The sequence below is a fragment of the Pan troglodytes genome, chromosome 8 (genome assembly GCF_028858775.2).
Source record: "Pan troglodytes isolate AG18354 chromosome 8, NHGRI_mPanTro3-v2.0_pri, whole genome shotgun sequence".
Lineage (NCBI taxonomy): Eukaryota > Metazoa > Chordata > Mammalia > Primates > Hominidae > Pan > Pan troglodytes.
Window position 1 is genome coordinate 101,100,575 of NC_072406.2, and position 25,929 is coordinate 101,126,503.

General features: G+C 39.5%; 1 protein-coding gene across 5 annotated transcripts in view; it reads left to right on the forward strand.

Moving 5' to 3' along the window:
- The first annotated feature begins 2,147 nt into the window (after positions 1-2,147).
- The window catches only part of STAMBPL1 (STAM binding protein like 1), a 42,977-nt gene continuing 19,195 nt past the window's right edge, over positions 2,148-25,929 (forward strand). For 2 of the 5 annotated variants that reach the window (XM_009458905.4, XM_016962437.4), the window contains exons 1-2: positions 2,148-2,287; positions 23,289-23,371. In XM_009458905.4, coding sequence (XP_009457180.2) covers positions 23,342-23,371 — 30 coding nt within the window. In that variant the 5' untranslated portion in view covers positions 2,148-2,287; positions 23,289-23,341. 5 annotated transcript variants of the gene reach the window in all.

Genomic DNA, 25,929 nt, shown 5'->3' on the forward strand with positions numbered 1-25,929 from the left:
CTCTGGCTGACTGAATCAGAAGAGAAATATATTGGAAAGTCATTAAGTAGCATACCAAAGAGGCAGGAAGTTTGGCAAATAAGGCTCCTTACACAGGAAGGGAAGCTTAGCAGCTGAAATTAGAACAGGTGGGTCATCACACCATTCAAATAGCTCACTTAGGACACCACTGACATTGCCGCAGTGTTACCTCTGGCACTACTGTCCCTGAACACAAAACCCACTTCACAGATAATGGAGACATTTCTAAAATGTTTCTTCTTGAAACACATAATCCAGATTCAAATAACTGTACAGGAGTCTCTGAGGCTGATGTTGGGTCACAAAATGGTACTCTAGCCGCCGGGGAGCAGGGGACGATGGGTATTGGGCCATTTTGGCTTTTATGAGAATTTGGATGCTAGATAGCAAGACCATGATCAATGACCACTCTAAATACGTATGTGGAATTTTTTGTTTCATAATGCTTTTTAGGAATCTGGCTAACCTTCTTAATTACCACTGAATTTTAAATTGTCCAGTAGGTCATGAGATTATCTGGTTCAATACTGCAAACTCAAATGCCTACCATATTCTCAAATGTCAGTGAGGTGGGGGTGTATGGGAGTGGTGGGGACTGTGGAAAACTGAAGAGTGTCTTCACAGTCTAAAGGTGACACCTGCTATTCAGCTTCAGCTGATGGTTGCTAGAACTCGCCATGGACCAAATGTCTGATGTTACGATTTTACAGAAAATGTGAAAAGTCTGAATTTCTGTGAAATTTCCTAACTTCAACATTTGGAACCAACTTCAAACTAAGCAAAACAACACTGTTGCTTCTTAAAAATCAAGGCTGCAGGCTGCCTCCAACAATCAAACTCTTCATTTAAAATTTAAAAAAAAGAATCCAGGGAGATGAGGCTTAAGAAGGTGAAATGCCTGAGACCAAATAACTTAGTTGGTGGCTGAGCCAGGGCTAGAATTTTGGTTTCCAGAGGAAAGGCTAACTAAGAAAAGCCAGTGTTTCCCCACCCCACTCTGCAGCCATTTCTCTCACTTGGAAGTAAGCTCCCAACCAAGCTCAAGAAAAGCGACTCTATTTCATCCAGCAGCAGCAGTCTCCATAAAATGTTTATCAGTTAATAGAACCTGTGAAGCCAATAGAAACAGCTTTCAGTGTTGGATCAGAGTTTAAATTTTAGCTTCTACTGCTTTCTAGGTGAGTAACCTGGGATAAATTATTTTACTTCTCTGTCTCTCGTTCATGGAAAAAACAAAAACAAAAACAAAAAAATGAGTCCCTTTTATATACAGGGTTGTGGCAGATGGAGTAAGATTTTGTGTACCGACTGCCTGACACAGTGCCAGAACTGTAGTAAGAACACCACACGTGATAGTAACATAACATCCAGGAGATATTCTAATACTTCGTATTTTCCAAGTACACACAAATTGGGGGTAGGGGGAAGAGCTAAGATGCTTAATAGTGGACGTAGCCAGTTGTGGATAAATATCAAAAAGGGAATCCTAACATGAAGTATAAGTGGGATTTTCACCAAAACCCTATCCTTCCCCAGACTCCAGTGACAGTTTAACGGTCAGCTGCATCAAGGCTTGTGTACTGTGCAGTCTTAAAAGGCACCACTCCTGTCTATCTCGGTGAAATTGATGGTGGAGCAAAAGGGAGTTTAGGTGGTTCCGGTCTGGGGAGAAGACGTGCAGGGTTTCAGATGCGAAAGTCGCACCCAACCGCTTCACTCGGGCTCTAGGCCATCCGCAGGGGCCCTGCTTCCTTCCACCTGCGAGCTTTTTCTGCAGAATGCGGGAAGCCGCCGCCGCCGCCACAGAGGAGGGGGCGGAGGCAGAGGCGGAGGCGGCACCCAGGGGCCGGGGCAGGGGAGGCCGGGACCATCGCAGTGACAATTTATTTTCCTGCAGCAGCGGCAGCAGGGACGGTTGCTGCAGGTTCGGGGTCGGCCGGCCTGCGCGTGGGCTTGCGAGGACGCTGTTCGTCCACTGCGCTGGGGTGTCCGACAGCGAGGAGGAGAACGACGCACGGAGCCCGCGCGACTGGAACCAGCAAAGCTCCATCTGTCGGCAGACGAGAAGGGGGAGGAGGCACGGCCGAGGCAAACGAGCGGACGCCTCGTCGCCGGGTGCCGGTATCACCCCGCTGCAACGCCTTCCAGCAAAAGCCACCGCGGCCCGGGTTGCAGCAGCCGGACGGATGCCAAGGCCACACGGCAGGCACGGGGGCAGCCGTCGCAGTCGCCGTCCCACACGGGCTGCGGACACCGAGGGTTGCTAGTGAGTAGCGGCGCGCGCGCGTGAGTGAGAGCGCGCACCGGACGGGGAAGTGCGCACGGCGGGTGCGTCTGCCTCGTGGCCTGGCGCGCGCCGGCCCTTCCGCTGGCAGCGTCCGGTCCCGGGCTGGCTCTAGGGGAGGAAAAAATGCACTTTGGCGGCTGATCGCTTCCTTCCTGCCAGTCATGCAATCGGCCGCCTCCATCGGCGCCGCCTGCATGCGCCCCTCCGCTGGGCCCTCTGGGTTAGTTTCACCTTGATAGGGAGGCAGGAAGCCCTGGCTGCTGGTGGCAGGGCGGGACTCTGGCCGTGACCTATACGTGGGTGCGCCTGTTTTTTTGGTTCAGCCCTGGGTTGCAGCCTTGGAGATGATGTCGACCTTGGGAGAGACCACTGCACTGTCTCTAGCGGCGCGGTGTGGAGGAGGGAGGGGCGAGGGTTAGAAAAACGGACCTTTACCCCGGCCGAGCAGGTGCCATGCCTTTCCAGATGATGTTATTTTTATGCCGTTTATGAGCGACTAAGACATTGCCCCTCACCTGAATAACTTAAAGCTTTCACCGAAAGCCCCCAGTGAGATGCACAAAGAAATGGAATGTCTCCAAAACATATTTTTTTCAGAACTTTCTCTAAAACAACCCACGCTGCTGATACCCCCAGAGCCTAAGGTGCCATAATTGCTGAAGTTTAAAAGAAAATTTATGTAAGGAATAAGTAATTCAGGAAACGGAACCCAATCTAGAGGTTTGAAAAAAAAAATCAAGTGCCTGGGAAGTGGGGTGGGGTAAGGCTTGCTTCCTGGAAATCAGTGTTCGGTAGTAAGTAAAAAAGACAGCTTTCAAAGTAAGCCCCAGTGAGCACACTGCTTTCAAAACATCTTGCTCATTACTGACAATAACATGAAGTCCTGGATTTTAAGCTATTTCCGAAGACATAATAGATATCACTAGGATGCTTGTTTATGGTCTCATGATTTAAGGCCCTGTCAAGGTCAATAACGTAGATTTGTTCCAGCAGATAAATTATACCTGAATGTTTGATTGTTCGTGTCAATTTTTTTGAGGGTGGGTTTTGACGGTTGTTTTACACAGAAATTAAGCCACCGTGTTTTGTTTTTATCCCGACCTTGTTTCCATTGGAAATTTTGTGTTTTCAGGATGGATGCTACATTGTACTTCAAAAATATACTCTGCCACTGGATTATAGTGGGCATTGTGTAGCTACACTATACATATCTTTATTTTTAATACAAGTTAATGTGTCGCTGAGCAGTAGGCTCTTTTTGTTTACCATTTGCACCATGAGAGCTTCTCCATTCAAAGGCATAAAATGTTATTGGAATCTACCTGGAAAATGAATTGGCTGATTGTTTTCTGTTCAGACACAGATACAGCAAATTGCCACTAAGAATCTGCTTTTGCGTATACTTTGGCTGTAATTTATGTAGCAACTGGTTCTTGGGAATTTCAAGAAGAAACTTGTTTTCTTATCCTCACCTATAAAGTAAGCACCAAAATTTAAATTATAAGGCAGATAACCTAAGTCCTTTACCTCTATCTCAACCTTCAAGGCCTGTTTCTTGGTACTCTTGCCCTGTTTAATAGGATTCTTACGGTTTGTGGGAGGCTTGGAGGGAGTAGTAAGGAACCAGTTTCCTGAGGATGTCCTAAATAGAGAGATTTGCTTCTGGTGGAGATAGTGTCTTTGGGGTTGATTCCTAAGAAGGACTGATAAAAATAGTTATAAAGAATTGTTAGTAATAGTTCTCTCTTCTTACTTTCAGCACATAGGACTTAATTAACACCGTTTGATCATTTCCTTCCTTTAGGACCCTTCCCAGCTGTAAGAATTTACAGCTACAATCCAAGAAATGGGATTGCATTTTACAAGAAAAGAAAACTGATGATTCTTGCCCAAAACATGAGAAGTAGAAGGAATGTGAGAGAAAATAATGTAGATTCCGTCCAGGAAGTGCTAGGTGCTTTCCTGGTGGGTACATTTATGAATTAGAGACATTTTAATTAATCTACTGGATTTGTGATTCTGTCTACTACTGTCATCTTTTTCTTGACCTTATGAAAGATTTATAGATGGCTTCAACTGAAACTACAGGAAATGACTCATGGTTATCCCTGAAGATATTAGAGCCAGCTTTCCATTCCTTAGGGCTGATGCATAGCAGCTCTTTGATAAATATTTGCTAAATAAATGACAAATTTTAGAATGTCTTTTTATTATTATTGTACTTTAAGTTCTAGGGTACATGTGCACAACTTGCAGGTTTGTTACATATGTATACATGTGCCATGTTGGTGTGCTGCACCCATTAACTCGTCATTTACATTAGGTATATCTTGTAATGCTATCTCTCCCCCCTCCCCCCACCCCACGACAGGCCCGGGTGTGTGATGTTCCCCTTCCTGTGTCCAAGTGTTCTTGTTGTTCAATTCCCACCTATGAGTGAGAACATGCGGTGTTTGGTTTTTTGCCCTTGCGATAGTTTGCTGAGAATGATGGTTTCCAGCTTCATCCGTGTCCCTACAGAGGACATGAACTCATCCTTTTTTACTACATCACCTCTTCTGCTATTTTTTAAATCATAACTTTATATGAATCACCAAACATTTCATCAAATTGAATCCCAGTTCATATAATCAACTAAGAAGGCCAACATCCTCGATTGAAGAAACAGTAACAAAATCAAAACAAAACAAAAACAAAACTCTAAAACAAAACAAAAACCAACAAAAAATACTATTGGTACCTGTTGACTTGCTTATTCCACCTATCTGAACATGTGAACTGTCCAATTGAACGTGTGAATGTACATTCAGAAATCCTGAGTTGACATCAGAATGTTCAACTCAGGAATAATCTGGATGTAGCTACATCTGGATGTGGCTTTTGTCAGAAATTATTTGCATTTCTAAGCAAATCAGATTAACGTCTAGTACAATCTTCCATCTCTGCATGTCAAGTGGACAGGCCAATTTAATATTTGTCATACTGCTGAGTCTTCAAAACACATATTGTTTGATGCTCTAACTTTTAAATTAAATCCGTGTTATTTTTTTCCATTGATGTGGTTGGCTTAGAGACATTAATTTGACTGGTGGTTGCTTAGTAACTTGTGTTTATTAAAAGAAGTCCCTTGATATAAACACCAGTAGTTCTTATGCCTTGATTTGCTGTAGTTAACCTTTCAAGGTACTCTTTTGGAAATGGGTGCATTGTCTTGAATATTAAGGATGTTATGACTCCTTTTTTTTGTTTTTGTTTTAGTTCTGACTTTCCATCTCCTGTCATTAGAAAGTCTCCCAGTTATTCAGGTTCCACTTTCAGGATGACAGATTAGAAAGCTATCTGAAATTTACCTGGATATTAACTTTCTAGTGGGTAATAATAATGCAAATTTTATTCCTGAAATTCTTCCTTTTATGTCCTTCTCTGATCAAGCTTGTTTCATTCTGAATGAAAGTCAAATGAGATTCTCAATTTATTTTAAAAAATTGGGCTATGTCCAAAGATAAATACATAAAAGTAAAATATTATGTAAAATAAAAAACTGCTTATCACTGTTCTGAAGTAGCACAAACACAGCTATTCTCTGCATAATGAAAAGTGGCCATTCCTACCAAGTATTTATTTGACAAGTAGGCTCTTGAGCACTTGAACGGAAGTGAAAAGCGGGTTTCCTCCATGTCATATTAAGGCCCTTGAAAGGTGGGGGTGGAATTTTGATTTGAGGTGGTAGCCAATTGTAGGTTCCTTGAAAGGGAGCAAGTGAGGAAAGCATGTTGTCAGAAGAACACTTTGGCAGTTGGGTGGAGAGTGGATTAGTATTAGGGAGTGAAGGCAATAATCCAGTGTCTGATGATGACAGCCTGATCTCAGATCCCATTGAGATGGAGAAAAGAAAACCTTAGGCAGATATCAGGATTCTTTTATGTGAAAGAGATTGAAAACCTGTGGCACAAGTGTGATCACTAATACCTTCCACACCCACAGAGACATCACCAGTGGATTACAGCATTCTTTCCTGCGGAGCCCTGGTGTAACCTCAGAATCTTGCAAACATTTGACAAATATTTATTAATAGCTGTTAGTTATTGAAGATGTGCTATATGCCAGGCACTGTACTAAGCCTTAACACAAGTTTATCTCAATGATGATGGAGTGGTTGGAAACAGGATACTTTTTCCCCACGTACTAGTAGTGTATCCTTGGACAAGTTACTAACTTCTGTGAGTCTCAGTTTCCTTGCTTTTCAATTGAAACGTTAGTTTCTATCTCAGAAGGTTTTAGGGAGTATTAAATAAATAGCTGTAAATGCAAAGTGTTTAGAACAATGTCTGGCACAAAATTAAGTGCTATATGTGTTCGTTGTTATTCTTGTTACTATTCTTTAAACAACCTTATGCCTAAGTACCATTTTGCAGATTAAAAAATGTGCAAATGAGCTATGTGAATTGCTCAGCATCATAGGCTGGTAAATGATAGAGCTGGCCGTCAAACCCAGGCAATATGACTCCAACACCTATTTTCCTAACTTGTATGGATCCCTGTCTCCTATACTGCATGCCAGGTGCTGGGGATACTGATTAGAGCAAGAAAAGTAGGGGCTTGTCCTCATGGAGCTTCAGTGTTCCAGTCCTCTCTAATGTAGATCTGCCATCTCCAATGTAGAATTAGTAGCCAGATTATAACTGTTTTTCCTTGATGTTTTCGTATTTTGTAAGTAATGTTTTTATTAAGTTCTTTATTAAGAAGTGCTCCAATTTGTGTTTTCATATATGCTTTAAAAATGGATTATTTTCTGGGTCTTTACCCTAACACAGTTGGCATATACAATACTTATGTCTCTCCTTATACTCAAGGCTTCTTATGCCTCCCTCATATAATATATCAGATTCTGGGGCAAGCTTTAGTATTCTGAAAAACTTCTATGCCATCCACTTCCCTCCATACTCCCAGAGTCTCAGGTATCTCCCATTGTGAGCTGTGGTGGAGTGATAATGACATTTCTAACCACCTTTTAATTCAGCTTATTCAGAATATTTTATAGAGTAATGGCAAAGCAAATTTTAGTTGTTCTTTGACTTGTTGAAGTAATTATGTCTAATTATAAGAAGACAGATTTTATTTATAGGTGGGAAGACTCCTGTGGCAGTGAAGAATAAGCAATTCTTAACTCCTTCAGAGCTTTAGGATGGAATCTGCCATCACTGATTCCAGTATTTTGACTTTATTGCATTAATTCTTATAAATATATGTTCTCATAACTCTCAGAAATCTATAGCTAGTATTGTGTTGTTCTAAGTAAGTGAAACTTTTCTTGGTCTTGTATAAAGTTGAATTTGCCTCCAGCAAAAAATCATTGAGTAGAAGGAGAGATATATGTGTTGTGTATGTCAACAGTGTTACACAAAACAAAAACAAAATAAACAATTTTTAAAAGCATAGGTGAAAACGCAAATTGGAACACTTCTTAATAAAGAACTTAATAAAAAGCATTACTTACAAAATACCAAAACGTCAAGGAAAACTAGCAATCATCTGGGTACTAATTTTACATTGAAGATGATAGATTTACTTTGGAGATGGTTGGAACCCTGAAGTGCTGTGAGGGCAAGCCCCCACTTTTCTTGCCCCAGTCAGTATCCTTGGTACCCAGCATGCAAGTATAAAACACTAATAATTTTGTTGTGGGAAATTTTGAAATCTCACCCTTAAAAATATACTCTGCATCCTTTGATTTACTTTTTTTGTAAGTTACATATTATATTATTTGGCAAAAGTTCAATTCTTTTTAAAGAAACATTTTAAATTTCATGAGTTTAAATTTGATTAAAGATGAAAGAATTTGAGATTTAGTGAATTTGGCTTTTTTTTTTTAAACGGCTGCAATGCTTAGGTATAGTGGCATCACAGTAACTAAACCAGATTCAGCAAAAGCTCGAGCAAGAGATAACTGTTAAGAGGCCCATCAGGAATTATTCATTTTAATTGTGTGATTTGATGCTTCTCTGGGTTAATTTAGAAACAGGAGGCCAGTGGTGACTCATTTTTAACCCTTTTTAGCTCCCTGTGAACACTGCCTGCCTGTTTTGCATTTGGCTGTGTTCAGAGACAGGCTCAGGTGCAGGTTCCCCTTTAGAGTGTTACATTTCAAACTTGCCTGCTAGTGCACTAATCAGCTATGCACCTTTAATTAAAAGTGTAGGGAAAACTATAGCCAGGAATGATGATTATGGCTAAATTTGGCTCATCTGAGGACCCTGTGATTCTATTTATCCTGTCACTACAACTGTATCATTTAACACTAGAAATACAGAGAGGCTGTTCTGCCTTTGGGCTCATGCTTCGGTCTTCTGGTGGGTTGACTCTGGCTTTTTTTCCCCAATCTGTTTTGTCCTTGAAAGGTTGGTTTATAAATTGTTCCACAAGATAAGTTTTCTTTAACTATAGGAACAAATGGACATGGTGGATGGAACGAGATTGGGAAAGAGAGGCCTGAAATATGCCCTTCCTATGCTAATGTTCCTGTTAACCTGGGCAAAGAAACTGCTTACTTAATCTATAAAGTACTTAAGCTAAATAAATAAATTGATAAATAAGATGAAAATCACTCAAAATCATTGGTGGGTGTAGAACTTTGTTTTTTTTCAATTCATGAAAAATTTAATAAATTAAAATGTGGATCTTGAAAGAAATATAACTATCATATTCTTATGGCACACATAGTTATTTTTCTTTTGTCAAGTATAATATTACTGAATAACTTAGGTAACTAGGGCAGTGATTCTCAAACTAGGCTCAAAATAAGAAAATGTCCTCCATCCCACCCCTAGAGATGATTATTCAAAAGGTTTGGGTGGAGCCTGGCAGCCTTCCTTTATATCTTTTTAAAACAAGGGTCGTGGTCTGTCACCCAGGCTGGAATGCAATGGCGTGATCATAGCTCACTGCAGCCTTGACCTCGTGGGTTCAAGCGATTAGCCTTCTAAGTAGCTGGGACTACAGGTGCGTGCTGCCACACCTAGCTATTTTTAATTTTTTTTTTTGGTAGAGACGAGGTTTCACCATGTTGCCCAGGCTGATCTTGAATTTCTGGGCTCAAGTGATCTTTCCACCTCAGCCACTCAGAGTACTGGGATCACAGGCATGAGCCACTGCACCCAGCAGCCTTCCTTTTAACAATCTTCTCAGGAGATTCTGATGCAGGTGCTCAGTAAACCACCCTTTTGAGAAGAATCTGCTTAAGAGCTAAATCTAATCTTATATTCAAATTCTTTCTTCTACGTTTATGTTTTGAACATTTATTTCTCCTGATTTCGATAGACAGTTTCATGTAATAACATATATGTCAGTGCTGCCTTGGAGTTCTCATAAAGGTACGATATATTGCCTTTCCTAGTCTTAATATGATCTATTTTTTGATGGGTGGAATCAGGAAACCACAGGGTTGGTGGGAATTTTTAGAGATAATGTACATTCTTCTGAGTGACAGATGTTTGGATAGGGCAGAGATGGATTTGATCAAAGGAAAGTAAGAGAAGACATTAGTGAGTAGTGGAAGACACAGAGAAGGGGAAAGGCTCAGATAACAGAGGGCACTGAAGGGCTGGCGAGGGTTTAGACCTCTTCTGGCAGGCGCTGAGTTACTATGGTGCAGTTTTTGAGCGGGGGACTAACTGGATGCAAACAAGGGCACACCTGAGCTAGAGACACACAGTACCTTGTTCAGAAACAGAGGATCAAGGAACAGGTGGGTGAAGCAGGCTGGTTTGTCACCATAAAGGCAGAAAGAAACAAGGGTGAGGACTTGGGGCCCAGAATTTGGCAGGACTGACTTTCAAGGGTTTATGCAGTAGGGTTCTCCAACTCTGTGTTCCTAAAGGTCTATAGCTTTTTGGTAAATTGCTTTTTTCTACTATTGATGTTATGGTGTATACATGAAGGCCACCCAGCTCAGCTTCAGGCCAGGATTTAGGAAGTCCTTGAATAATTGCTACAACTACCAGTACCTTAATATTGTGAGGCAAGGAAGGCACAATTATTCTTAACTTTGGACGAGAGAAATAGACTCAGAGAGTTAAGTAATTTACCAGAATTTACACATGTAGAAATTGGCAGGGCTAGGATTCAAGTTCAGGGCAACCTATTCAAAACTTGTAGGTTTTATTAAAAAGTATAATTTGTCTGATTACATAAAGTGATACATACTTATAACAAATTGTACAGCAATGAATAAATAAAAAGCGAAAGTCCCTCATGATCCCACCCTTGAGAGAACAGCTGAGAAAAATTCAGTAAATGTTGTTCGAGACTTGTTTCTTAAAAAATTCCAGTATACTTAATGAATACATTTGTATTCATATTACAAGGATGGAGCTATATTTTATATGTTATTCCACAGCTAGCTGTTTTCACTTAATGCTCTAACTTGGATGACATCCTGGTTCAGTACAAATAGATGTAAGTCCTTTCTAACAGTTTCATATGCTATAGAGATTCTTTATTTTAAGTATTCCTCTTTTGATGGCTATTTATTTTAAAACCATGCTGCAGTGTGTGTGTATATATTAAATGGTCAAGGAAATCTATGGGGAGATCTTAGAATTGGAATTGCTTAGTCAACAGGAATGCATATTATTTTAAAAACTGACATTTTTTTCAATCCTCATCCATATTGAGTTGGACCAATCATATACATTTTACCAATCAAATACATTAAATACCTGGCTTAAATTCAGTTTCTTAATTACTAGTGAATTTAGATGTTTATTTCTTGTGACTTAACTGTTTATATTTCTCTTATTACTTGCTCATGTCACTTGCCCATTTTTACTCTTTTTCTTACTGTTATGCAAATGTTTCCTATAGTTTAGAGATAATAGATATTATAGCTGTCAGTGGTGCAAACTTTTTTATTCTTTTACTTGTTGAAAAGATTTTTAAAAGTACTATTCAAGCATTTACAAAATATTTTATTTTAAAATAATTTTAGACTTTCAAAAGATTGTGGAAACAGTACACAAAGTTTTTATACAACCTTTACCCTGATTCCTCAAATATTAACACCTTGCAAAACCACAGTAGTCATCAAAATCAGTAAATTAACACTGACACAGTACTATTGTCTAATCTACAGATCTTATTCAAATTTCACCGAAGTCCTTCTGGGCAAGGATCCTATCTGGGATCATACATTGAATTCATTTGTTATGCCTCCTTAGTCTCTTTTAATCTGCAATAGTTCCTAAGTCTTTCTGTCTTTCATGATCTTGACACTTTTTAAGAGCATTGGCTGATTGTTTCCTAGAAAATCCCTTGATTTGGGTTTATTTGATGTTTCTTCATGAGTATGTAATCAAGAGAGTGACCTAGTCTGATGATGGTCAAAAATAACTTGCCTGAAAAAGAGATGCTTAAGCTAACACCAGAAAAATGGGTAGAAAGTGGAAGTATGAACTGAGGATGGGGTGCCTTTGCATTGACTTTGCATAGTGCATCTAAGCAACTGAAAGAAGCCAGTGGAGGAGGTGGTGTGAAAGAAGGCTCTAAGGAGGCAGTCTGGTCAGACCCAGCTTTGTGGGACTTATTAAGGTTGTAGGATATTAACAGCAATAGAACATCATTCAAGGGCTTTAAGCAAAGGAATGGCAATATCTGAATCAGGTTTTTAAAAGATCACTACAGGTAGATTCTTCACCAGGTAGAATTAATGAAAGGGGAGCAAGATAGAAACAAATACAACAACTAGAAGGCAGTTCTAGCAATGCAGGCAGAGAAAAGGGTGGGATGTACATTAAGGAGCCTCCCCACAAAGACGGTGAAAACCTGCAGTTTTGAGAGATGTTTTGGAGGGTGAATCTGAATCTGCACATGCAGGTGATAGATTGGATGTGGGGTTAAGGGAAGGGGTAGGTGCAGGATTGCTAATATCAGCGTTTGCCAGATTTTGTGTACGTGATTGGATGTTGGTACCATCCATGGAGATGAAAGAGACAATTCTTCACCTCTGATAGTGAAGTCAGAAGCATCACCATCTCCAATTCTTTTAGATGCCAACATTTACAATATATCTGCTTATTTATGCTTCTGTATCTCATTATAGCCACTTAGCTTCCAAGTTCTATGGTTTTTCCTCAGAATCTTTCCCAATAACTGTTAGTCCTTCTCCATTTCTTTCACTGCTCTTCAGTTTGGACAAGGGTTTCCTCATTCCAGTGTTGCATACTTGCTTCCTCTCTGGGCTACCAATTCCTCTATTCTCTGTAACTTTATCCATCGCTTCCAGAGTATGTGCGTTTAATAAATATGTACTAAGTGCCTTGTTTGGGCAGATCACTTTGTTGGGAAGAGTTGGGAATTAAGTAAGTTAAGTATATTTCATGGAACTGGAGTCAATTCCGAGTTATAATTGAGGCAGAAGGAAAAAGGCCATTCTGCCTAGCGGTCCAGAAAGGACCATATTCTTCTTTCACTCCTTACAAAAAATAAATTCCACACAGGTCAAATATATTTATCCAAAAATGACTAACCACAGAAGTACCAGAAGAAAAGATCAGTAGATATATTTTAAAATTGTTTATGATGAGTAAGTTTGAAGACCTTTTAAAGAATGTTGAGAAACCTAGATACCACAAAGAAAATAGGTCCACTTGAAAGCTTAAATTTTAAAAATTCCATGTAAAAATTAAACAGCTTTCAAGCAAGAATGTCAGCTGAACTAATAATTATAGAAGGAAAAATGGAAATAGAAAAATGGCCACTTTCAAACACCACAATAATTGTCTCAGGGAAAAAAATCTTCAAATGCTAAAATTAGTGGGCAATGGTATATTTGCATAGTTTCCCTACAAGATACTTTTCAATTATAAAGAGAAAAATAGTATCGTGGAGAAACCTGACAGATATAACTTAAACAAATATCAAGATTAACATCATTAATAATTGAACAAATCAATAACATATGTCTCCTGATACATCATGGAGGATACACCATCACTTATAAGGTATTTTTTGCCAAAAAAATGCATAACTCTCATTGTTTTCTGTATTTCATCTTTGTCACAGTTACCACAATCTTTATTAGATAATTGTGTAGATAATTGTTTATTATTTTTACACCTCTCTGCCCCATTCCTGGTCCCTAGCAGAATGTAAGGTCCATAAAAGCACAAAGTAGGGGCTTTATAAGTAACATTGAATAAATGAATGAATAAATAAATTTATTTGGAGCTATCAGTTTTTACAGGAAAGATTCATTTAGCCTTGGATTGTATTGAATGAAAAATCACAGTTGGGTATCCTGGTGGAAATGGATGGAGGACATTTGAAGGTACAATGCTAAAGCTCAAATTAAGCTGAAGCCATGAAAAAAAAAGGTGTCTTATAGAATAAAGATATATCAAGAGAAAAAGATGAAATATTAATATTTGAGATGCAGGGTGAGGGAGGAGAAAGGAAACACCTCCACTTCAGAGAGGCCAAGGCAGGAGTTGATTTTAAATAGGGAAAGTTCAGCTGATCAGGGCCAGGTGCTTAGTGGGGGTTTGTAACTGTTTAATGCAGTGAGTCTCAAGTTTTAATGTGCATAAAAACATCCTGGGCTAGAGATCCCTGGGGCACCCTTCCCAGAAATTTTGACTCAGTGGGGCCTAGAAATCTGTGGGGTTTGTGTGTGTGTGTGTGTGTGTGTGTGTGCGCGCGGCCAGCACACCCCTCCTCCACCAAGTCATTGTAATGCAGGCAGGTTATCCAGGAACCACTCCCAGAGGGAACATGGCATCCAAATCAGGGGGATGTCAGCTCTAGGGCAGGAAGGTAGGAAGGGGATGAGTGGTGAGCAAATTTGAGCAGCAGATGACCACTTGCTAACAACTTTGCCAGAATAAGGAGCTCTTCAAGAAAACTCTTTAAAATGGATTGCCAGGGAAAGTTAAGAAGGAAACTTTTTTCTGTTTCTGCCTACTGCATTGAAGAGATTGTCCAGTGCAAAACCAAATGTATGAATACAGCCTCTGCTGCGACATGTTAAACAGTTAAGATTCTTGTGGTTGGAGAACACTGGAGAAGCAGTGGATGAGAAGTACTTCAGGATGGCCCTCTTTTGCTTTTGAATAATAGTGCTGGACTCAGTTCATTTTGTAGAAGTACTGTCCTTAAGAAAGTTATGAAAATTAAATAAAATTGATTAATAATGCCCAAGGACTAACTCCATTTCTGAGCTTTCAGGCAACTGGCAGGCAGGAAAATGATGCTATTTCAAACATTTATTTGTGACTCATTATACTTCATTGAACTAAGTATCTTTTGGATAGTATTTTCTTAAAAGCAAATTCTAATAAAAAAGGAAGTATATTAAAAGGTACATTAAAGTTTAGTGCCTTATGGGTAGCTTATCTTTAGAAATGCATTATTTCCAGGAATGTTTAGTATTTTAGCAGGAGGAGAGCACAGTTAGCAAGTTCATATGAATTTGTGGTGAAAAAATATCTGTGTACAAATATGAATCTCTCTCCAGCACCTCAAATTCATTTGCCAAGTGTTTTATAATGCATATTAATTGAATCATCACATTTAGAAAAGAATCTAAAATTAGCACATCGATGAGCATATGAAATGCCTTTGATATAGCACAAAAATGTAGAATTTATATTAAAAACCAGCAAATATTTTGAATTGAACTGTGTCTAGATAGAATAATTATGGATTTGAATTTCTTAACTACATATACCATGTAGTCAGTCCACCAACACTGAATCATTCTGCCGATGAAAAAAGTGAAGGGAGCTGGGCACGGTGGCTCACACCTGTAATCCCAGTACTTTGGGAGGCTGAGGCGGGCGGATCACCTGAGGTCAGGAGTTCGAGACCAGCCTGGCCAACATAGTGAAACCCCGTCTCTACTAAAAATACAAAATTAGCCAGGCATAGTAGTGCATGCCTGTAATCCCAGCTACTTAGGACGCTGAAAGAGGAGAATCGCTTGAACCTAGGAAGCGGAGGTTGCAGTGAGCTGAGATTGCACCATTGCACTCCAGCCTGGGCAACAAGAGTGAAATTTCCTCTCCAAAAAAAAAAAAAATGTGAAGGGAATGAATGTCCTTTTATTTCTTTGGCAGGGAGGAGATAATGAATCAGATAGTTGTAATGCTGAACTGAAATCTTCATTTCCACAGTAAATTTTTTCATTCTTGTCCAAGGCCCAAGGATGTGACCTTCTCTTGGATTTTCTTGATTATTATGAGAGGCAAGTCATTAGTGTTGCTGTGTGACTGTGAGTATGAGCCCTGAACTCCTGTGCACCTAGAGTCCCTGCTCTGTCATTTGCTTGAGTTACTTATCTCTTCTAGGCTTTAGTTTTCTTATCTGTAAAATGGAAATCATGGTCGTAATCATTTGTCGAGTGTTTACTGGCACCAAGCATTGTGCTATATGTTTTACAAGCATTATCTCACTTCACCTTCTCAGTACCCCTATTCATTATCAACCTCCTTTGCAGTCTGGGAAGCTGCACTTCTGCGGTTAGTGGTTCCTGGAGCCAGAATTTGAATTCAGATGTTCTAACCCTGGAGACTGCATGTCTAATCCCAAGGCTCAACTACCTCCTATTGGAAAAGGCTAACTGAGATCATGTGTGTTCATGCATCCAGTTAGCCAGGGAACGAAAGCATTCTGTTAATGGTACCTATTGTTTTATACAGTTTTTTTTTTTTTTTTTGGCTATCTTTTTCTATTGAAGGCGACATAGTACCTTGCCTGCCCAGAATTCAGCTCACTCTTACCTAGAAGGCAGTCTAAAAAAAACAAGTAAGATAAAAGGCTTTTTGAGCAGCAAAATTAGAAATCATGTAGCACATTCACTGTAATCAGCAGGTGGTTCACTCACAGAAGATCTCTCCTGATGCACACCTAGTCTATACTTTCATTCTGTAAATAATCTCAAATAATTTTTATCAATGAGAGAAAATAGATTAAAGGAGGAAAAAGACCAAATTCAAGAAGTTTAGTAAATAAGTTGCCTTTTAAGTGATTTTTTTCTAAATGAATGACAGATTAAACGGAGCAAATTAGAAATGGAGGGAAGCATTGTTAATGTTGAATTATGAAGAAAGGGTTAATGTTTCTATTTTAAGTTAAGGAGTAAATAATATATCTTAGAACTGTTTCCTTCAAAAATATTTAAATCTCACAACATTTTATGATTATTATTTACTATTTTACTCTTCAGAATCACCTCTTTTGTCATGGGATTCATATAGCTAAAGATTTTCTTATATTTCCAGAGGAATCCTATGCTAATTAGGGAGCATATTACAGAATCCTAAGAGTGCCTTTTGTAATGGCATTTTAAATCTTATATAATAACAATTTAGAAGAGAACAGTTTTAGGGTAAGATCAGCAGCTCAGCCATGTGAGCAAGGAGCCAGGCTCATTCCACCCTTGGGCTCCGCCATCCTCCAGACACTGGCTGTCCTTGGACTTGACCCTTCTAGGTTGCAAAATGGCTGCTGCTTTGTACAACTTATGTGAAGTCACATGTTCAGCTGATGAAAAGGCATATATTCCCTAGGATGTCTCTTTGTATTAGAGAGGAAAATTTCTCACAGAATCCTCCCAACAGATTTCCCCTCAGGTCTCATTGTCCAATATTTGGTTACTTGCCAACCAGCCAAGTCCTGACTACAAGGGAGACTGAGAAAGTGACTATCTCTAGTGGGACTGGGCCCTGCTGGTGAGGAAGAAGTAGTGGTGGCTAGGGGATAGATGACTGTCTGTCAAAAGCTCATTGCAAAGAAGCAAGTAGTTACACATCAACCAACCATCTGATATCTGTAATAGAAGTCAACTTTTAGCAGAGGTCATTAACCTCACCTCTCCAACATTTGCTGTGAGAAAGAACTGATTTTCTTTGAGTTTCTTCCTGCAAGCTGGGAACTATAATGGAACTTTATTACCTCATTTAAGCTTTAGTTGAATTCTTCTGGAAAGCTATTGTTGTACCTATTTAATAGATGAAGATAAGGTGCACAAAAAGGTTAAATAAGCTGCTGTAGCACTCCCAACTAGTGATAGAAACTGGCCCCTCCTAAAGTAGTATATGGCCCCCAAACCTGAGCTCTTCGTGCTAAGGGCACCGAACCACTTCATCTTGGTGGCTGGATAAAAAGTTTGTATTACACTATGCAAAATAATTATTTTATGGCCCAGTGTGTGACTTTCTTGCACTCACAGTAGCCTAGATCTACCTCAAGGTAATTTAACACATGCATCAGGAGTGGTTTGCTTAATCATCTTTCCTGTAACAACTGCATTCTTGCTCATTGATCTAATATAAACCATTCTGTTGTGACTGGTATATTTAATGTGGAATATACCTCTAGAAGTAACAGACAAGCACCTGGCACCTAGTAAATGATAATATATAGTACCTACAAATATAGGGAAAAAATCCAATAAAAGCTATTTCTAATATTATGATCATTTCGTTTTTATCTTATCAATATTTTAGTAAAGAGAATTTATCATCTAGGTCACAGCGTATTTCTGATTGCATATATTACAGAAGATAAGTGTAAAAACAAATCAATGTAATCTTTGCTTTTGATGTCTGAATTTTTAAAATCCTTCAAAAGGGACATGAAGGGTGGGCCTAGATTTATTTATTTTTCCTGAAGTAGGGCCCAATCTGTAAGACTGTGACTCAGGAGATCCTTCTTTGTGTCTCTGTCATTTAAGACATGGGAATGACCCTTTACCTCCCTTTATCTAAATCAGATTAGGTCATTGCAGCCTACAGGCTGAGTTACAATAATTTTCTTTGTCTACCTCCAACTGAGTAAATTGCACCATGTTCTTCCTGGAAAACATGACCACTAACCCAGTGGCTGTTGGTTTGGCCAATTAGAAATGAGACTGCTGGAGGTGGTATAAGGTGCTCTGTCCTCTCTTAACTGCCAGTGGGCCACACCTACTTATCCAGGTCACTAGGGCACTCAAGTCAAAAGAAGTGCCTGGGAGAAAATGGCACATTTGGGTGATGGTCTCGCTGGCTGTTTACTGTATGCTGAGTCTCTTAGGAGGCCGTTCACTGCCTGGTAATCACCTCCTTTCTGAATTCTGGAAAATATTTCTCTGTGGATGAAAATGGGTCAGGATTCTGAACTTTGCCACACACACACAAACACACACATGCACGCAAACACACACACACACACACACTATTTTAAGAAAAAGAAAGAAAAGAAAAGGAAATTAAGGCTGAAAAAATCACAAAATAAGCACCATGCTAGGTCAGATATTTTCCTCTGTTCATTCTTGCATTGTTTGCTGCTGATTTTAAAGGGCAGAATTGTTGAGACTCTTCCATGTTTCCATGGGGGACTTCAGACTTGGAAACATTGCAGGGACACAAAAGCCAAGAGGATTTTGCTATGGTTATGTAGAGAATAAACTGTTACAAGCTCAGAGCTGTGAAATACCAATTTGGAGAGGATACTTACCCCCTCCCAGGCCACTTATGGATGAGACGGCATTTTGGCCACATCCCCTCTGGGCACAGTCGACTGCTCAGTTGGTTCTGGGAGCTACTTGTTAGCTGAATGTCTGGGACAGGGGTTGGCCTCCACGTGCTCATTGTGAATATGTATGGTTCTGACACCATGATTCCCCACATTCTTGTGAGTCGGATTAACAGAAAGCAGACACTCCCCCACTCCTCTATAAAAGGTCAGATTAAAGAAAAAAATGATGATGTCTTTGGAGGTTATGGTCAGGAAAAGGGGCTAGCAATAAAAGCAAGAAGGCAAGAGCTCTGAAGCAAGAACTCTCAAGAGATATCTTAGAGGTTAAACAGATCACAAGGCTGTAGTTCAGATGTTCAGATGTTATCAAGCCACAAGAATGTGAGGTAGAGGTCAGGGAGTAGGCTGAGATTAAAGCGGGCGTTTCTGATGAATGTTTTCCATTAGTTTTAAGCCACTCTAAAAGCAGCGAAGTGTGGCTGTGACAAGCGCCCTGCCAAATGAGTAAAGTAAACCTTGGAGGGGGCTCAGTACAGGATATTTAGCAAGCAAATGATAGAGCCTAGACTCAACACCCAGGCTTATCTCACTCCAAAGGCTGTTTGCACCGTGTGCTTTATAGCACTTTGGACCTCCACTTTGGAGGGGGAATTTATTTTATTCTTGCATGATACTGAATACTTCCCATTAGTTAGCATCTGTGGATCTCAAGTACTATGAGGTGAAGTACCTCTTACTGTACCCTCAGTTCAAATTTTCTAATTGTTTTAGTAAGACCACAGTAGCACAAATGGAAAGTGGTACTTGCTGTTAATTTTTCCTGTTTTAGATTCTCCTGGCCCACTTTATTTCTGATTAGATTGAGGTAGCATGGTGAGTTTTTGTTTTGTTTATTCATTTGCATTGTTGATCTAGAGCCGTGGTTTTCAGACTTTATTGGTCTTGGAACCCCTTTACACTCTTAATTACTAAGGACACTAAAAAGCTTTGTTTATGTGAGTTATATCTATTTATATTTACTGTATTAAAAATCAAAACAGACATTTATAAGAGTATGCAAGTAAGCATTCCATTAACTCTTGTACCCTCTGGAAATCTCCACTATACAACTGTGAAAGATTGATATTTAAAAAGTCAAATAATGCTTTAGTAATATTATGAAAGTAATATTGACCTCACAGACTCCCTGACAGGATCGTGGGGAACCTGGACCACATTTTGAGAGCCACTGAACTAGAAAACATACCTGTTTATGTTGATCTTGCAATTGTTTATAATGCAACTGTAAGTGCCAGGACTAGGGGGCAAAAGATAAAGGAACTAAGACAGGACCATCAGCTAATAAATGGTTCAAAAAATAAGTTGACTGACCAGTCTGTGAACTTCTTTCATCTTAGATTTGAGGGGAGTTGGCTTCTATTTCTGAATTATTAATATATTCATATGTGGGAGTGAATAGTTTTTATCTATAGTAATTTAATAAACTCTGATGTTTAAGATATGTTTAAACATTTCATACATATAGAAGCTCATTACAGAGATGTTTGTTTCATTGTTTCTGCTCACACTTAGCATTGTTTTCTGGTCACCCAGCCCTGAATCCACCTTTCCTCTCTTGGCATATCCCACTGCCTCCTACAGGAGGATAAAGTGCTAGATATTTACATCTTCGGCCATCTTTTCAGCCAGGCTGCAGGCATGGGACCCAGACTTTGCCAGTCAGACATCTGCATCTCATGCTTTGAAATAGAAACTAGAGACATGCAGAAGTACATGGCGGCTGCACATCGTTCCCAGGGCAGCAGCTAGTTGCTGGAGTTGCTGGTGTTGGTAGTAGAAGCTGTAGAATCCCCTGTTCATCAAGTAATAGAGATAGCAGAGGTGTTTTCACCAGACCAATGCTGCTGTGTAGTCTGGGGCAGTGTTCTTGGATATGTAGCTTCCAAACCTGATTTCTCTGGGCTTCCTAGAAGTTTGTGTTTTTTTTCATTATCCTTCTATGAATTCAAGAGTCAGACCTTTGCCTGCAGTTAAGAATCCTGCTTAATTCATTCTGAAATGCAGTGTCTCTCAAAGTATTGTTTGGAAACCTCATGTATTGGAATGACTGGGCCATATCTGACAATACCTACTTGTGGGCTTAAAACCGATGGATTCAGAATCCTTAGGGTGGGTCTTAGGAGACTGCATTTTAAACAGATCTCAGGTTTATGTGATTTTAGATGCAGTAAAATGTAAAAACCACTATGCTAATATTTTCAACCTTTTAAATTCTATGCTCTCTCTTTATGGATCTGAGCAATCATCAAAAGAAATAATTCTACTTTTAAAATATTTTATTTTTGAGCTGGAGTCTAGCTCTGTCACCCAGGCTAGAGTGCAGTGGTGCCATCTCAGCTCACTGCATCCTCCGCCCCATGGATTCAAGCAATTCTCCTGCCTCAGCCTCCCTAGTAGCTGGGATTACAGGCGTGCGCTACCACGCCTGGCTAATTTTTGTATTTTCAGTAGAGACGGAGTTTCACCACGTTGCCCAGACTGGTCTTGAACTCCTGACCTCAGGTGATCCGCCGCCTCGGCCTCCCAAAGTGCTGGGATTACAGGTGTGAATCACTGTGTCTGGCCAATTCTACTCTTTTATAAGGCTCTAATAAATGACTTACTAGTGTTTTCTTGTTCCCCTCCCTCCCCGGCTTCACATTCCCCATAAGCCTTTGCTCTGTCTTTTTAACGCTTTTAACGTCTTTTTTTCCTGGTTTGTTTCTTCTCACTGAGAAGTATTAATTCCTCAGTTGGGATTGCCTACATTCAGTGGTGCCAAAATTGTTAACTCAGTTTCTAAACTACACTGTGATGAACCATGTTTTTTCTTTCTTGGGCATTTTTTAGCCTGCAGGCTTAGAGCTCAATGTTTACCCCAGGGATTACTGGAGACAATGGAGGGGAAAGACTGGAATACAAGAGTAATTTTTCTTGAAGGGTTCCTCCATGGATTTTGGCCAGAAAATAGCACTGGAGCTGTTGATTGATCTACTTCTGAGATTTCTAGAATCACTGAATATTATAACGGAAAAGAATCCATCTTAACCCCTTGTTTCCTAAGTGAGGAACTGAGGAGAAGATCCATGTTCAAAGTCATCTAAGTGATGAGTGGGGTATAAAGGACAAAATAAATTTAGAAGTGGAAAGTGGTGATACAGAGCTTGACCTAAACTAGCATAAAAAGGATGGGAATTACTAATATTTATTGAAGTAATATTTAAACTTGGGTACATTCACTTGACTTCTCTGAGCCTCAGTTGTCTCAACTATAAAATAAAGATTCTAAAAATAGCTAACATTGATAAAATATTGACTATATGCTAGGAGCTATTGATACTCTAAGGACTTTATGTGCTAACTCATTTGATCCTAGAACAACCACATGATGTAGGAACCACTGTTTCTCCCATTTTGTAGATGCACAGAAAGGCTATATAACTTCCCTGCAGTCACACAGCTAAACATATTTGCTTTCTATTGCTGCTTTACAAATTTTTATGAAATTAAAGGCTTAAATATACATGTATTATCTTGCTGCTTTTTGGTTCAGGAGTCTAGGCACAGCTTATCTAGGTCCTCTGCTCATGGTCTCACAAGGCAGCAATTGACTTGTTGACATGGGCTAGAGTCTCATCAGAGGCTTGCAGTCATCTTCCAAGCTTGTTTGATCGTTGGCAGAATTAATTTCCTTGCAGCTTTGGAACTTGTGGTGGCTGAGTCTTTAAGGCCAGCAGGAGAGAATCTACTTCTTTTAAAGGTCTTACCTGATTAGATCCAGACCACTCAGGATAATTTTTCTTTTAATTAACTTAACATTATTAGGGGGATTCTTATATCTACAATATCTCTTCATCTTTGCCATGTGATTCAACATATTCATGGGAATAATATTCCATGACCTTTGCTGTCTTCTATTGGTTAGAAGCCAACTACAGGTCTTAAACACACTCAAGCAGAGAGGATTACACAAACCTACAGATATCAAGGGGCAGGAATCACAGAGCTATCTTAGAATTCTGCCTGTTATAGTTCTAAGGTTGAGTTTAAATCCAGACTGGCTCTAGATTTAACAGTCCATGCTTCTAATCAATATTATCTTCTTTATTCCTTTGAAGAAAGCGAACCTACTTTATAACCTTGCATAGAGTTCTAAGTAAGGTATCCCGCAGCAGATTCATACTGGGTGCCAGTCAAATGTGAATTATTTTCACACCTTCACTTTTAAAGATCAGCTTCAGGAAACTATAACCACTTGCAGTTTTGTATTTTCAGGAAGAGATTTCCAACAGTCTCTCTAAACACTCAGGTTATATAGGTTATTTCAATTTGTTCCTGTTTGTCTGAGGCAGAGATAACCCTGGGGTTTGGGATTTCAAACTTGGGTCTCAAAAAATAACTTTAGTTCTGCTTCTTGTTTTTGAAACAGATGAAGTGATTGAGAAGAAACAGTGAACATCCTCATTTCACAGATAAGACAACATGGATCAGCCTTTTACTGTGAATTCTCTGGTAGGTCACACCAGCTGATATCTAACATTTGGTTGGAAAGCCCAAAAAGAAGAACAGAAACATACAAATGTGAAATGAGTCACAATTACTTTAAAAGGTTTAGCACTTGTAGTTTTTCATCCATCTGTGTGGTTGTCTTCTTTGAGGAAGTGACTAATAAAGCTATCTTTGTAAGACTTAAAAATAAATTTTATTTTCCACAAAAGTCTAAAATTTTAGTTTATCTAGCTAGATTCCAGGAGTGTAGTCCTTTGGCAAAACACCGGAGAGAAGAATTTCAGAGTTGATATCTGAGGAGCTACTTAAAGCTCTTTGTGCCTCAGCTTCTTTATGGATAAGAATCGGAGGCTCACCTTGTATGGCGTTAACTGAGAAAAACATACATAACACCTAGGTATTGCTTTGGATCCTCGTGTAAATGTCTTTGTACTTGAAGCTCTTGTTCTTCTCACTTTTCCCCTCACTGCCCAGCACTGTGCACACTTTCTCTAGCTGCATCACATGGGCTTATTCTGTGTCCTAGATCAGTCTCTGAGTGTGAATATAGACACATTATGTAATCTCCATGGCCCTGATTTTGTACTTTTTGCCCAGTGACAATTGGAAACAATATTTTTTGATGGTCCTAGCCTACCAGGATGGTACGATAAATGGAAACTGTCATTCCCATTTTCCTCCTCTTGATGACCCTCCCCAGCCACTCATGGTGACCTTGTAGGAGTAGCCCCATGAGCTGCAGTATACTAAATACCCTGTACACACAAAGACTAGCACCAGGACATAAAGAAAGAGAGGGCCTTGTTCTTGTACTGAAATAGGTTGTGACCTAATGTTTTTTCTTTTTTTTTTTGAGGCAGAGTCTCGCTCTGTCACTCAGGCTGGAGTGCCAATGGCACGATCTCGGCTCACTGCAAGCCCCGCCTCCCAGGTTCATGCCATTCTCCTGCCTCAGCCTCCTGAGTAGTTGGGACTATAGGCTGCCGCCACCACGCCCAGCTAATTTTTTGTATTTTTAGTAGAGACAGGTTTCACCGTGTTAGCCAAGATGGTCTCCATCTCCTGACCTCGTAATCAGCCCACCTCGGCCTCCCAGATTGCTGGGATTACAGGTGTGAGCCTCCGCACCCGGCCCCTAATGTTTTTTCTTGACCAAGAAAGTCATTCACAAAAATTAGTTGTCTTCAGAGTATATTTGGAAAGGTAGACAATTGCAGAAACATTTTCACTTTCTGTCCCCATGTTGTTGTTCCACTATGGTTAATAAAGACTGACCCATTTCCACCTCTCCAGAGGAAGGAGTCATACTTATGAGATGTCTTCTGTGTTTTTATAGAACATTATATAACAATAATTAAAATTTTATTGTATATGTCACTGTAAAAATGAACACAAAGGCTTTTTATCTGGAAAATTTGTGTTTTCATCCAAGAAGTCTGCATGCAAATGAAATATTATAGATTGATGAAGACTTTAGGTTATTTTCCAGCTTATCTTTGAAATCAGTTTTAAATTTGGGAAGGATGGGACCATTCAGAAGAGGAAAAATCAATCTAATTTTCATTTTCAGGGAAAAAAACTAATTATAATCTCTTGTTGCTTCCTTCTCTCACTTCCATCTGTCTATTATTTGATATACCTATTAATCATCACTTATGTGGCAGGGAATATGCTACATTCTAGGGAACAGAGATAAATGGAAAATGATCCCTTTTAAAACCCCAAGGAGTTCATAAGGGATCAGACACACTTGTACAGAAATAATTATAACTCAGTGTGGACTATATAGTAGTAAAATATGAATACATTACTTTTATACATATGAGAGGCTGGAACCCCCTTTAGAGAACATTCTGATTTTCATAGATTTTTTTTCTAGTCATTTTTCTGATGTCATTGAAGCAATTATCTGTGTCAAATGACAATATTTTCTTTTGGTGCTGTTGAGTTCTATAGCCGAGTGTGGTTAGGGAAAAGTGGATGGATTGCTGTAGGTTTTGAGACATCTCAATTGAAAAGACTATATACTGAAGCCTGAGGCTCAAAGTTCAGAAACTCCAATTTCTGTCTCTGATGTGGGGAAGCCACATAATAAAATGTACAAGGGACATGGTATGGTTCTTACTTAATGAAGCCTTGAGAAACAAGTTTATGGGTCTCTGGTTACATATTAAACCTTTAGGACCAAGAATCATTTCAGATCTCTGGGGTTCTATTGGCTATAAAATTACCACCAAAGTAGACCAGATGGCATTGGAAGAACTCCAGATATCTAATTCACTATACCCTGTCCCTGAAGGTTGGCTCGGTAATTCATGGCCAGACTAAAAGTATGCTTACCTTGACTTCTTTTATAGCTTTCTACAGACTTGAATGAAGTGCTCCACCCACACAGTAGTCAGACTTGCAACCTACCCTTAACTGACCAAGGAGGCCTTGAGAAGCTAAATTTGCTCTAGACTAACTCTGTTCTGGGAGCATCCAGCAATGGTAGAAGGGGTTGGTCTAAAGCCTTGCTTCTCAAACTGTACAGGCATAAGTACCTCTGGAAAGATGGATTA